Source organism: Battus philenor, unplaced genomic scaffold (genome assembly GCF_028537555.1).
Source record: "Battus philenor isolate CCGP_79_NKW_IND1 unplaced genomic scaffold, ilBatPhil1.0.hap1 SCAF_17, whole genome shotgun sequence".
Classification (NCBI taxonomy): Eukaryota; Metazoa; Arthropoda; class Insecta; order Lepidoptera; family Papilionidae; genus Battus; species Battus philenor.
Genome location: NW_027181679.1, coordinates 6997510 through 7013642, shown reverse-complemented (window position 1 = coordinate 7013642; position 16133 = coordinate 6997510). Strand labels below are relative to the sequence as shown.

The window sequence follows — 16133 nt, the reverse complement described above, 5'->3', positions numbered from 1 at the left end:
ATTATTTTTAAATTACATTATTAATATTTTTTATTCACTATTCCATTATTAATAGTACCTGAAGACTATTTGTATGTTGATTATCTAATTTGTTTACTTTATTCGCATTGTTTTATAATGCTTATTCAATTTTAACTTGTAATTATTTCCTGTGTAACTTTTTGAGAACTTAAAATAAAATATAAAATGGTAAATAAATCAACACAGTTGTTTTAATTATGAAGTACATACTCATATTTATTTTCTTCTGTTGGTCCAAAGATAATAATTATTATATAATGCTTATTTGTAACATGTAACAAAGAATACAAAAAGACAAAACATTGTTATATGCAAATGAAAATCGGTTGTTTGTAATTGAGGAAAAAGGTAGACGAATACGTTGCGAGGAACTCGGAGACTTGTTTTTGATTACTCATCCTATGCTTATTTTATATATATTCATATCTTAATCATTACAGGTAATAAAATTGAAAATTAATGGTATTGTTATAAAAAAAAACTAACCATGATCAGTCACCAAGACATAAGGCATTCCAGAAACTGGTATACGGGGATAGCCCCTTAAGTAGCGAGTGTACGGTATTTATACGTACTTGCAGAAAAACAGTATGTATTCGGAAGTTAGACGGAAGAGTCTCACGATTCGTAATCTTGGTAAACATTCTTAGAGTAATTTAAATATCATACAAAATTAAGTTTTAATGCTATTAGTTAAAGTTCATTATTGCCGACGCATTACCCTTTGAGTGATTATACAGACAGTTGAATTTTTCTTGCTAAACTAGTAGTATGATATTGACCGCGATCTCGACAAATGGTCGACGTTACATACGTCATCCAATCAGCCTCTTTATCGCGACGTCAAGTTTTACATTAATGTTAATGATATTTTGAAATTGAATTTAAAATTGATTAAACAAATTCGAGGTATGTCGTGTAGACACAAAATTGATTATAGCGTAGAAGTGAGTTGCGTGAGTTGTGTGGACAAGAGGAAAGTGTTACTTTATTTCTGTCCGAGGTATCGTCGGCAAGTTGGTTTAATTACGTTTCGAATAGCGGTTTCCTTGCAGTAAATTTTGGTGAACATCATTTCTTTATCGCTACTCTCTATTAATGACATATTTTCTGTATTTATTCAATTTAGTTACATTTAGGTTTGGTGTGTGTTTTTGTTTTTAAAAACAAATCATGAAAAATAAGTGTATACAGTGTTTTGTTATGATGTGTTTTCTGCAGCTGACATCGGTTCAATGCCGTGAGTACATTAGATTTTACCCACAATCATTACATAATAATTTTTTCATTTGCCTTTATTGATATGAAATAAACTAAAAATCTGTATTTATGAAAATTAATAAAGTAGTAATATATAGGGTTTATTTTAATAAATTATTCCACGATTTTCTTGGATTATATTATTTCAATTGATGTAAAAAAAGTGATCGCAGCGCATCTGTATTTCTTTAACTAAAGTTAAGTTCATGTCTTTAAGTCACTTTAAATAGTAATGAATGCGATCGTCTCAAGCTTTCTTTAACTTAAATATTTGTTATCATTTCCATTGATTCATATCTTAACTTCTTTTTCTTCTTATTACCTCATAAAGAAATTTATTTTGATTATGGTGTATCATATTTTTTTTGAGATGAGACATTTTAAGAGTATTTGGTGTATACAATTATACCTAAGCAATTTTTTAATATAACGTTATACCTTCAATTTCAGAATACATAGGTGCCAGTTGTACGATACAAAACGAAAAATCAGGGCTATGCATTCCACTGCAAGAATGTGCAACTTTGATGAAAGAGATAAAAAGAGGTGGCTCGCCTATAGCTCCACAACTAAGAAGAAAGTTACAATCTCTATCATGCGGCTTTGAACAGGACCTCCCTTTGGTATATATACTTACATCTACTAATGTTTATAATATTTAGGGTGTAATTTTGTAATGCAATATAATCGTATTTTACATGCTAGTCAGTCGCGCGTATCGGGTAAAAATCTCAGAAAGACATTACCAAAAAACACTTAATATATATAAAATATGGTCATGCTTATGTCTCATTTCACGTTTATTGTTGTAGTGACGCATAAGGTAAACGATCGTTTGTTAGGTAAACAACGTGCTCATCGTCGTAGTATAAATATATCCTACGGGAAGAGTCGAGATAACTTATAAAAAAACTTGCAGACGCCGCAGTTAAAACTGTTCACTCGTCATCACATTCGTTATTTTAGCCGTTGAATGTCCACTATTGGACATATTTCTATTGATTTCTAATAAGACCGGTTGAAAGTGGCCAGTATGCAGCATCTTTCGACGATTTTAACAAGTTTGTAGGACAACCTTGTGAGTGGTCGTCATACGATAAGCGAATCGTCGCTGGGCCATAGTTTTCATTTTAATAACTAAAGGTTCCAGTGGTCATTGCGCTCACAACAGCGCTGTATGAACTGCTCACTGCCACTTCATCTTCGCGTTGAGCGTCTGTGAGCTTACTAATGCAGCTCGAAAATTAGAAATCTTAAGATGTTTAACTAAAATACAAAATTTGAGGAATACCTCAACTTGAACCACGAGTGCCACTGAATTCAGTTACTGCAAACTGTCTTGACTGAGCGTCTTCTGCACACAGTTACTTTAAATCTGGTGAAACTGTGCTCCAGCAAGTATACAGCATATATCAATGTCGAAAAACTAATTCTTGACTCCTGCAAAGCTGATTATAGCGACATTATTTTTTTTCCCAAGAGTTCAAAGTCAAACATGGTTTTAACTTTTTAAATGAACTATCTTATATCACGGAGATAACAATGATTCGTGCTGTGCGTGCTTTTGTTTATCTAAAACTTACCATATACCACCATTTAAAGCTTGAACGTTATTTACTATTTCAACTAAGGATATTCCCTGAAAACTGTGATAAAATATATTGTACACTAGATTAAAAACTATCATTTAACAACTATTGACCTTTAATTAGGTTATGGTTTTCCCGTGTGGAAATACGTTGAAGATAGTACAAGATTTATATTTGTTGGATTTTTATAAACACAGACAGATGTGTTCTTAGCAAAATTTTCCTGTGCTTTAAACGGCGAATCACTGTATAAATATTCAACAATTTAATTGATGTCGGTACTATAGATGGGTCGGCTTGTACGTGTGTACGGTTAATGCGATCAAGATATAACATTTCCTTTCCAGGTTTGCTGTAGTTCTTCATGTAGCGGCGGTGGCGACGCCAATGCAAGCGACGAGAATAAGAATGGGATGAACGAGTTCGTTAATAGAGGTCTACCTGACGTACGAAGGCATCATAATATAAAATTATTGCCAACGCAATGTGGTGCAATTGAAAGTGATAGAATATTTGGTGGAAACAAAACTCGCCTGTTTGAGATGCCTTGGATGGTTTTGATTGCTTACGATTCTGGTATAAATTGCAGTTCTTAACGTATTTCCAATGAATTTTTAGTGTCTCGCTTCATTAGTAGATTTGGTATAGCACAAACTTTATTTAAATTGTCTAGTACTGGACTAAACATTACTTTGAAAAAATAATTATCAACGAAATATATTTACAAGTATCTCTAGTGAAATTACAAGTACGGGGATTTTTCTTCGAGTTTTTGTGTTTTTATAAAGTATGAACACACCACAAATATAAAGATTCAATATGGAGACATTTTTATCAGCCGGACCATAGTGATTGGTTCTAGGTATAAAAGCTTTAAATAGATGGATGTGCAGCTCATAGTGTCAGCAAAAGTTTTAAAGCGTGTACAACTATTTCCAATCTTTAAAATAAGTTACATTAATAGATTTTTTCGTTAGAATGTGATCGGCCAATAATTTGAAAGCGCCTTCTCTTATTATATTATTGTTGTGTTGTTTATTATTTCTGAAAACATTGATTTTTAGATATAAAATACCATACACTTGACAGAAAATTGCCAAATATTCATCCCTCCAAAGCTTTTGTACTTATAACCAATATCTGTTTAACCAATCTTCGTTATAAACCTTATTGTTTAGAATGTTAAGGCAAAATCACTATTTTATTTTCACAATAATATCAAATTTTTACACAATAACATAGAATATAAATGTTTTTTTCTGTTCAGTCTTAAATGCGCCCCTATATAATAAATCATAATATAGTGAAAATAAATTCATTAGAGGATTTTTTCTGGCAGCATTTATTAACACAATAGAAAGCTAGACTTAACATTACAGATTGGCTGTAGGTCCATTAAAATTTAACAATTATTTGCTTTTTTTATAAGCAATTTGTAATAATAATATTTTTATCTATATTTCAGCTCGTGGTACAAAGCTAAGTTGCGGAGGTACACTAATATCTGAGTGGTACGTTTTAACAGCGGCCCACTGTGTGAGTTTTTTGGGTCCTCGATTAAAACTTACAGGAGTTGTTCTTGGTGAATATGACGTAAGAAGGGATCCCGATTGCGAAAGAGTGGAAGGTGAACTGCATTGTGCTCCCAACTCAAGGGTGAGTGTTACTAGAAATTAAAGTTTATTATTTTTACATCCTTTAAATCTACGTTTGTAAAATCTACATTTATAGTTCTATATTTATTCGAATCTCTTCTCTTTTTTGTAATAAACAAGTATTCTATCTATTATTTCATTTCAATTTTAAAGACTCTTTTTTGCCTGCGGTAATTTTTAATTTTTATTCTTTAAATTACATTTCAGAACGTAACGATCGACAGTGTGATCGCACATCCAGGATATTCACCACAGAACCTAGTCGATGACATAGCACTGGTGAAGTTATCCGAACCGGCCGACTTTACATTAGGTATACCGTTTGCTATTTCAATCATTACTTTATTATTATATATCTATAAGTCGTTATGTAAAAGTCGGTTACCTACCACAGATTTTCAAAAACCATTTCCAAATTACATCGGATAAGGTTCACTGTATTAGTATTAGTATTTAACCAAAATTTTAAATGCTTGTTAGTTTACGTAAATGTGAGGGTCGCAGGACTCCGTTTGTTGGTTTAAAAGTAAAAATATGATTTGTTAGTGCATTTATTTATTTAGATAACTATTTTGAACCAACTGTAACTAATCGTACAATCAAACTAAAGTAACTAATCGTAGTCCTTTAAGCCCATAGATGCCCACCGCAAGGCATGGGTCTCCCTCAAAAATATCTATGGGGTTATATACCATAATCGCCACACTTGGCAGGCGGGTTAACACAGAATTAATACACAAATTGTTAATTATATAGAACATGTATCATGGGAAACGAACCCGTGACCCACACTCCTGTCTACAGTGCCAGCATTTAAATCGGCTCGTTGGAAATTATGTACATCGGTTAATTAATCTTTATAAACAAAATATGTTTTAATTACTATATATATATATATATATATATATATATATATATATATATATAAATCTGTATGTATAATAAATGTAAACTATGTAAAGTAACTTACATAGCCCAGCGGAGTAACAAGTTGAAGTAGCAGTGGGCAGGCCATCTAGCGCGCAGTACTAAAGCCACTGCCACTAGTGACAGGTTTTTATGAGGGAGGATCCAATCCACAAATGGTCTATCCCAAGTTAAATAGAAAATTAAATTTATTTCAACTCAACTCTACTCTTGATAGTTTTTTATTAGTCACTTTCCCTTTATATCGGGTTAACATGCATAATCATTTATTTACAGATAGCATGAAGGCCGTATGTTTGCCGATAACTCCGGAGCTCCAAAACGAGTCATTGGACGGTTTAAACGGTGTAGTGGCAGGCTGGGGGGCTACAGAAGATGGACTTCAGTCTTCAGTTTTACTTAGCGTTGATTTGCCTATAGTTTCTAGAGAAGAATGCCAAGCAGCATATAATGGGTACTAATTAAAATGGTTTTTTCAAGACTCAATCGTACAACAGTTAACGTGACAGTATTTATTTGTTATAATTAATTTAAATAATGACTTTTACTATATTTAAATTAATATTAACTTAAATCATACGTTCTGGTATTCACATTACTTTTTATTAATATCTTTAGTAAATAATTTTGCAAAAATGTGTTATATTTCATATAAAAATTTTTTATTCCGTTTTTTATAGTTTTAAAATTGAATTTTCTATTGATTAGTAAGATTAAAGATTCAACAAATATTTATAGTCAATTTTGTAGAAAAGAATTATAACCAAATTTTTATAGCGTTTCCTACATGTATATTTTTAATCCTTGGAAAATACAACTATATGTCAGTTAGCATTTATATCCTCACAGGTTTGACGAGACAAAGCGCTGAACACCCTTAGTCTAGACCTCTTTTAAATGAAATTTTAATAAATGGATGTATGAATTTAGTAATGTCTTTCACAGGGCACCACGAATTCACGAAAGACAACTGTGTGCAGGCGGTGTGCAGGATAAAGACTCCTGCGGAGGTGATTCTGGTGGTCCTCTCATGTATCCAGGCAAGACATCGGCTGGCGTAAGGTAGATATAGTTGAATTATTCAGTTCATATTACTCGACGTATTTTACGACTTGAATGCTAAGTTCAGTAACTAGGGCTATAACGTTCAGGAGAAGAGACCAGGTCACTGTTTTACGCCTCCACAAGGTGCCCGGACGATCTTGTTAAGCTCATAGGAAAACGTTGGAAGCGGGCCGTTTGAAAATCTATGGAAGAGCCATATATCAGGCAATGGCGGTCCTACGGCTGAAATGATGATGATAATTAAATGGTCCGAGTAACTTACTTCGATGAGACCGCGCTCGATATATATATATATATATATATATATATATATATATATATATATATATATGTAGTCAACATAGCGTCGCTGGGAAGTATGATGGGATCTACGTTGTGAGATGAAGAAAAGGACATGTTACTATATGAGAATAATAACTAGCTTTGATGTTATGTAAGGTTCGTCCACGTCAACGGTTTATTTTTTAATATATGAAATGAAGTACTTTTGATTTTAGATTTTTTTATTTATAGATACGTTCAACGTGGGATTGTGTCCTACGGCTCCAAGCGGTGTGGTGTCGGGGGCTTCCCCGGCGTGTACACTAACGTGGCGTATTACATGGACTGGATATTAGACAACATGCGCAGTTAAGTTCTGAGTTTTGATTTATTTGTAATGTCTTACGGATGTTAATTCTGATTTTGCTATAATCCTAAAGCTTTATTTTGTAATTTGTGGATTTTTTTTATAAACCATAAGTTAACACAACACATAGTTCACCAAGTCATACATAAATGTTATAATTTTTGTAGCAAAATGAATTAGTTATGTAGGTATGTAATATCGGTAACATTCTTTATTATTATTGTTTTTTACATTCTTGATAAAATATTTTTCATTTATCTGCGTAATTATGACCTTATTCGTTTTTCGAATCTCATTCGACCAGATCCTTTCACATCGGAATTAATATCGTCCAGATACTATTTGTTATCTGTATTAATTACATAACTACTACATTTACTATATCTATAAATACAAGTAAGATAAACAGGACTTTTAAAATGTATAATGTTAATTATATTTGATCATCGATTCACGATGAATTATAATATTTTGCGATATCTCATCAAATTGAACAATTAGTGCTATATTGAGTATTTAAATCAGTATTTATATCAGTAATCTGAATTTAAATCAGTAATGTGAATTTCTAGAGTGCTTTTTCTTAGTATATTATCTTAACGTTATTATTTATTTTTTAAATCTTTTAATTAATTTTGAAAGGGTGTACCATACATTAATTGACAGTAAGGAAATTATAAATTTACAACTTTAAACCTTTGCACTTATAACTAATTTCTAATTTCTTTGCACTTATAATTAATTAGTTTCGTTGTGTATACAATGCGAAAATTTCGGCAATTGCTTGGTAGAGCTGAAGGCTAAAATAACCTGTGCATTACTTAACTATTATCAGTTAAGCCAATAATGAATTTTCTTTAGTACTTGAAAGTGTTTCGTCTTAGTAGGTACTTTCATTTTGTAAAAGATGAACAGGTTACATATACTTTAGTATTATGTATATTATTTCGTCACTATGTTTGGTCTGTCAGTCAGTCAGGTCAGTCACAAGGACTAAACGAGCAACTCTCTTCGTCAGTCATGCAGAGCGAGATAGATACGCCAGTTGTAATATGAGCCGTGTATTTTGAAAGTGGCATAAGTCACTTTTTCAAAGAAATCGAGCTAATGACAACACTAAATACAATTGAACGGTATATTTTCATTTTAAAAAAACATTTCGTTTAAAAAACAAAGTGACTTATGCCACTTTCAAAATACACGGCTCATATGTAACATTAAAACTACGTGCCATTTATTAAATAGTCAATGAGGTATGGAGAAAATCCTTCAACAAAGTAGTCCTATAGTTCAACACTTAATGTCCTAAAGAAAATACTTAAAATATAGTAAAATAGGATTTTATGTAATAGGAGTACGTTGATTAATAAAGATTTGTTATTACCACGGTAGAATCGAAGTTTCTTTCTTATTATCTATCACGTTTTTGCTTAGATCGTGTAAATCGCATGCTGAATATGATGGTCACGCCAAACAAATTCAAATTCATGTTCAAAAATTCTTTATTTAACTTACGATGGATATACTCTGGTTGACGTGTTCCGATGAAAAGCCTCCGACTTGAGTAGTACAGACGAAAGAAACTTAGCAACACTGAGTATTTTTATGTATAGTGTTAAATTAGGTGTTTGATAAGTATTTAAATAGCTTAGAGATGAACACATCATTCTTAATATGTGGTCATTTCTATGTAGTCATTTAAAGTGTAGTAATCCTTAGCACACAAACGTTCTCAGACATTTTTTTTAAATTTTGCAATGGAAGCTTTCTGTACATTTTCTGATAACCTATTGTACAAGCGTTTACATTGCTCATAACAAAATTTGTTACTCCATGTCGAAAGTGGAAAATGCGCATAAAACGGCGGTCTTTGTGCTCGACCGACTCTACGTGACTGTCAAAGAAGGTGACACTCTATAAAACTATAATCATACGTCCACAAGGCCGTGTTTCACGCATGCTTATCCACCTGTCATCCACAAATTCCACAACTGGTACATTCTAACGGCGTATCGTCTTAAGACCGAAATATGTATTCAAGTTTCCGGACGATGCGTCGAAAATAAGCCAAACCACGTACAATGTATGTATTATTAACCACGCAATAGCAATCGACCAAGTGGAAGTTCGGCGCCCACGTGCATCTTTGTGTCGGTATGCTAAGCGGGTAATATCGAACAGAGACAACGCAAGCTGAGGTCTCCCTGGGGGGCTTTTGAGCCTAGTTACTCCATATAGCGTCCGCCGAAGCGAACTAAGAGCTCGGAGATCTCCTAATTCAATGAAGTAGTAATATGTTTCGAGCAGAGGCTCTTGTGAAAGCCCCCGAGCTTCGCTACCTTAAAAGAGGTCTTAGGTTAGGCACACTCTATGCCCTGCCACCAAAACCTGCAAATGCCAACTGGGCAGCAGTGAGAATCTGGTCCAAAAAAGCCGTTTATATGTTGCCCGCATCCAGTGACTTCTAGTGACCTTATGCCAGACCAGCTAGTAGGGAACCTACCCGCACCGCGTCTTGCATTTTCGCTTTTTCAAAAGCATTAAAGTTGTTTATTTTACTATTTTAATTAATTCTCTCATGTTCTTCTTCGAAGGAGGCTGTACATAGTCTAATAACTTAGCCTTGTTAGAAATTGAAAATATGAACATAATATAGTGAATTGGATTTTGTTTTCCAGAACACAAACAATAAAGGTTATCCTGTGCTTTGCCCTTTTCACTTCATTATTATTTTAGACAACTTGTTTATTCTGATAGATTATGATGGGGAAACTTTAAAAACGAATGATAGTTAAAACCCACATCCTTGTTGGAGTAAAATTCCGTTATTGGAAATAATAAAGAGTATAACTTTCATTTTTTTTACAGAAGTCTCTCTAAGGAAAAAGCCATAAACTGGATTCCATATAATCGAGCTATTCTTCGTGTCATAAAAATAATTACCGTTAAGGCAGTAAGTAGGAAGAAACCGTGAACCGTCAACGGTGAAGAATTCGACATTTATTGATTTATTCATGTCAATATCCACTTGGGGTCAATCAGTGACCACTGGAGTACGTTACGACAAAATCGCTACAAGAGATTTAATAGAAAGTAGAATTAGATTGTGCTCAATTATAATGACGTCGTACAACTTAAAGTTACAGGTTCCTAATGTACCCTGATTTGAGAAGAGCCCATAGCGAACTCGTGCGGGGTTTTTGTAGTCACTTTTACAGTATCCTTAGTACAGTTGCTTAGTATAGCAATTACTATTGTAAGTATTCAAAATGTATGACCATCACCTATTCCCAACGGACCCGTGAGTCTTCTATCAAAGGGGGCTTCGTACAACAGTTAGAATATTACAGAGTTATCTTATAGCAGTTGACATTAACAAATTCACCCACATGGACAGTGAAGTAAATGTCAAAAGGTATTTAACCTATACCTCTTTATATTAATTATACCCTCAGAAAATAGTACTACTGACAACAAAGTTCCGTTAGGCATACAAAATAGGTGATGACCGGAGATTTAAACCAAAAAATCACTAACATCGTTACGGCGATTAGAACATGCTTTCAATGAAACACAGTTTCGGAGAATCTTCTTCCGTTCTACTAAAAATATAAGGTCACGTGAAATCCACACGCTCCGACCGTTCTTGTGCCATCGGTGCATCGTTGCGTTTACTCACAAACATGAATAATATTCATCCGTCAACAATGGTTTTTAAGAATGAGTGTCTTAACTGTAATAATCAATTTTTAACAGTTACACGATTTTATAATGCGGTCACGCTGAAGTCCACAAAGTGATTGGTGGATAAGCTTTAAAAAGGTAAATGTGTAGCTCATTTGTTGTCAGTTAATGTATAGTACATCTAAAAACAATGGTTACTGAAATAATAAATAACGTAATAATATATAGTAAGAAAAAGCATTTTCAAAATTAATTTACTGCATATTAAATTTATTGGCCTGTCGCATTCCGATAGAAAAAATTAATAAATTTAACATATTTCAGACTGATCACAAATGAACATACATTCATCACTTAACTTATACTACCTATTTCTAATAACCCTGTATGTTTTTTTGACAACATTGACTTATATGCTATTTCCTATCACCTATGTTGCGACTGTGATAAATAAATTTCTTCGTCTTTCTTTTCTTTATTCTCTCTATATTTACGATTTATTGACATTTTTTAAAATGAAAAAGGTTAAAAAAATCCACATATTATCTAATTAAACTATATAACATCCGTTTGTACAACCTCACATTTTTTTTAAGACTTTGTTCAACACCTGCTAGTCTTTTTGTAATTATTGTTTTGTAACGTGATAATAATATTAATTAGCTTAGTATTACTTTTTCATGAAACTTTTGTACTTTTATATTTAATGTGTAATATAAAATACTTAACAAATTGTTTTTTTATTTTTTATTTATAATCGCATTCTATTAATAAATAACTATGATATTTGCCGCCAGTAAATGGATACTTCGGTCTTACTTTAGCGATATTGTTTGTTTACCTGAAACGTTTGGTATTTTTACAATAACATAAAAATGCCAAAAAGAATTAGGCTTGTTAATTTAAAGTATCGCAGTATTAGTATTGGGAACGAACATGACACATCGTTACTTTGGGAATTTCAAATCAAAGGAATTACAAAATTTTATTGCGTATTCATTTGCAGCAACAACTTTGCTTAAATTTGTCCTCATTTATTTTCCGCCTTCCTCTTGTATTCTTCGTATATTGCTAGTGTTTTGTATATTAGTTATCTATTTAATACACTCTATTGTAACATATCTATAATGTAACTATTTTCTTTTTTTTCTAAATAAGAAAAAGAAAATTTGACAAAGGCCACGGAGTGGGTTATGTCGTTCTACCGACATTAGTCGCTCCATACTCCACGCACTTATTTGACGCTCTTTACCAATATTACGAGAACGCTTTCATATAGTATTTTTATACGCTACAACAGGATTAGGACATATGTACGTGGGATCACCCAGAATGCCACAATGAACATGTTATGGGTGACATTCTCGTTTAAAGTTGTAGGAGGAGTTTAAGGAGCTATGGATGATAATGTTTTATTATCATATTATATTTTATTGTCATATTAATTGTTGCTATTTATTTCTTTACCATTATTTCCTTACATTACAAAGTAATATGTTTTTTACGTTCTACTATCTGTTCTTACAAACTGTCTAATCGATACTCAATGTACAATAAACAAGATACTCAATATACAAAAATGTAGGATTACTAAATTTTAGTCGCAAATATTATCAATAAAACAATTTAGTTAGTGCGTTAGTACTAACACACTAACTTCCTGATTGTGACGGTAAGGTTTACCAATAATATAAATGTATTTTTAGACACTGTTTCATGTTTTCAAAATTCTTATGTTATACAGGTTTATGCAAATAATTATAAAATATATACATGTTGTCTAAAATAGTTATATTATTATATTTTATCCTTCTATGTTGAAACAAAACGTAAGTCGTTTATAGAATATACATTTATATTAATCTAGCAAACAATTTGTGATTTCTCACTTAAAATATATTCGTGAGCTCCGTTGTCCGAGGTAATTTTTTAATTGACCGTCCACATTTTTAATGTCAGCCGCGTAATCTTTTACGTTGCTGCCATTAGTGGAACATTTTTTTTGAATCGCTAAGTCCGTGTAGTTTCGTCTAAGCCCTTAGTTCCCACAGTGATCCAGGCGTAACCCCAGGGTTCACGGAACTCTGGGTTGTGTGTAGATATGTGAAAAAAATGGGGTTCGTACAATTCGTATGCGGGGATCCATGAAAACTTCATCGATGGGGGTAGACATCAATATAGAATACTATTTCAAGAAGCTTAGTGAATTTGGTAGTTTGATAAATGTGGCTGCAGTTTTTCTACCGGAACCAGCCAAATTTTATAATGGTCTTTGACATTTAAAATGACATATTAAACAAATTTTAATACATTATTCTTTGACAAATCATGTTTACCGATTAACATTTACAGTTTCAATGTTAATAAAGTGCCATAGTACTAAACCTCTTTTCAATTACTAACCTAAGGTCCCCTCAGAAACCTTCAGTCGGGCTAAATTACTTCATTCACTGGACTGGGAAGTCGATAAACTCTTTGGTAGCTTTACCGGACTGCCTGGAGGTTACACAGGTAGAAAAACACACACATTTAAATAGTTTAAATCGGTTTAGGTCAAAATTGTTAAGTAAGAAAGAAAATTCCTATTTCTACTTTACCATCTCTGCATAAAATTTGCCAAAATTTCGAAAACTGGTTCCATAATGACATTTGAACGTATGCAGCGTAGCCGGCTGAAAATATAATTTTTGACGTCGCATGCACCAAGATGTTGTAAATTAAATAATATTACCTTGCGTTTTAGATATTAAAACAGAATAGCTTAAAAAAGTTTTGTATGAACATATATGACATCTTTGATAATATTTGTCTTATCACAAGCAGACTCGTAGAACTGGTTGGTCACGTTTTTAAAACACACTTTTCCTGTTAAATCTTTCAAAAACTGTTGTACTATTATACTCGGCGTAAATTGTTAATATCGTTTCATATTTGACAATCCATATTGTACCTATAATTACAGGTAAATGTAAATAATCTTTTAACCTATCAAATAGATGTTTTAAAGTATAGTTTACCATATTTAATGCAGAATATTAGTTTCATATCCTGTTTTATATCGTACAATCAAGATACCTTTCAATGTAACACAAATATGTCAGCGTATGGTGATAGACGACGATCCGTATTAGCCAGTTGGGACATTTAAACATCTGAATTTTAATAAGCTCATCTTTTAATTTTCAACATGTGAAGCTCATGTTATATCCATCGACAAGTAATACCTTATTCAATAGTTCAAAAGTCTTTCTTAGTTTAAAAAAAAACCATGTCTGTGAACAGTCTAACTATATAAGGTTCACATTACACTTGTACATGAAGGTTTGTTATTACTTATGTACATTAATAAAAATAATCGTTTATCCACACTTATCTGGTTTAAGTGCTTAAATTTATTAATTTGTGTGTGCAGTGTGTAGTGCAAATAAAGTTAAAAATGCATCATTTTGCACTGAAAAGTTTATTTATGAGTTTAAAATTCCCTTTGATTTATAAAAAATACGTCACAAAAAATCTATTAAACATCTGTAGATCAATAAAATGACATTTATTATATTATTGACTAATATTAATGACATTTATCATATTTGATGACATAAATTAACTAAATCTTTATTTCATTTCATTATTGCGAAATGATTATAAAGGATCATGGGAGGTTCGGAACGGCGTTGCATTCAGAAAGCGTTTGCAAGGTATCAAGAACACGAGGAGATACGGCAAACAATTGAGAGAAGTTCATCACCCGTCCCTCGGAGCTCGACAGCAAGTAGTAGCTCGCACCAAAGTTCGGAATCCTCTACAGACGCAATTGTGCCACAGAGTCCTCAACGCTCCCCCGGGGCTATTGTTCCTCAGAGTCCTGAACGCTCTCCCGGGGCAATTGTGCCTAAGAGTCCTGAACTCCCTACTGACGCAGTTGTATCTCAGATTCCGGACCGAACGGAACCTACACCATCTAGCCGCTGCTGTTCAAATGTTATTATCGCTATAATTATTTAAAGTGTTAAGAGTTTACATAAGTAAAATATACAGGGACAAAAGAAACCTACGTGACTTTGACCAAACAAGTGTCAGCCAAATGAGAGATCCATATAAGCCACACGAGACATAATAATACCCCAGAATCGTAGTTATCATAACTGGTAATAATGGGGTGTGAGAATATTCTCACATCTATCATCTGTGATTTTCTTCATTAAGTATCGATTTTTTTAAATACCATCATCATTATTTCAGCCATAGGACCGATAGATAGAGAATAGAACCGGTTGAAAGCCACCTGCGTCCAACGTCTTTCGACAAATTTAACAAGGTCGTCCATATCGTGGGTGGGTGGGGTCCATCTCGGTGCTGCACTTGCTGGCCCATTGTCTCTATTCAAGAACCTGGAGACCACAGCGACCATATTTACTGCGCACTATGGCTAGCCCACTGCCCACTCTTTCTTGTTGAGATCTCCTAGAGAAATCTTGAGTATATCCCTCTTTATCGCTCGTTGAGTGATTGAGCGATTGAGTCTCTTAATAATTATTAATTATTTATATACCACACTATTGCCTATATTCCATTTTTTTTAGGTTTATGTGTCAAAGTGTATCAGCAAGTTTATTAAAACCACTACATTATTTTAATTTTGATAATTTTCCAATTACATTTTTATTTTTTATATTTGTATTGGTCTAATGGCGTGTTTTTCAACTGAGGACGCATTTTACGTGATATGACGCATTTTACATACTGGTCTGACCGCTGGGAAACGAGATCCATAGACTCGAAAAGGTTAAGAGCAATATATATAAAGACCAGAGTATCGTTGTTTTATTAATGAAAGTTTAATTGTAAAACACAATGTCATATTTAATTAGTATTTGTTCTTAAACTGATACTGTTAATATTTTGTATTTAGTATTTTAATAAAAAAAGTATTACATTAACGCATAAAATTAAATTACATAAAATGCTACATTACCAAACTTAATTTATTAATTATTATTCGTCGACAGGTTTGTTTTCATAATTACAATATTTGGATATTTATAAAAGAAACAGCAAGCGTGATCCGCGTAGTTTGACAAAAGTTTGGAAAGGTTATAATGGTACCGAGTTCCTTTAGATAGGAATCGATTTTAAATGTGTTCACTTGATGGTGAATAATTAGCGTTAATTTTAAAAATAATTTTATCAAAATCTTGCGCAAACCCGTTTTTGTGTTAAGACATTAGCTGGTATATTTAAATCACCTCACGAAATTTCCGCCTAGACTACGTCAAGCATGATAGACCAACAATTTTTGATTTGATG

General features: G+C 32.7%; 1 protein-coding gene across 1 annotated transcript; it reads left to right on the top strand.

Annotated features, from left to right (window-relative positions):
- The first annotated feature begins 881 nt into the window (after positions 1–881).
- Positions 882–7178, top strand: LOC137920105 (CLIP domain-containing serine protease HP8-like). Its single transcript, XM_068763348.1, has 8 exons — positions 882–1261; positions 1732–1904; positions 3218–3446; positions 4336–4526; positions 4733–4838; positions 5729–5906; positions 6398–6514; positions 7031–7178. The coding sequence occupies exons 1-8, from the start codon at positions 1195–1197 to the stop codon at positions 7149–7151; spliced, it is 1182 nt and encodes a 393-aa protein (XP_068619449.1). The 5' UTR covers positions 882–1194; the 3' UTR covers positions 7152–7178.
- Positions 7179–16133: the final 8955 nt, after the last annotated feature.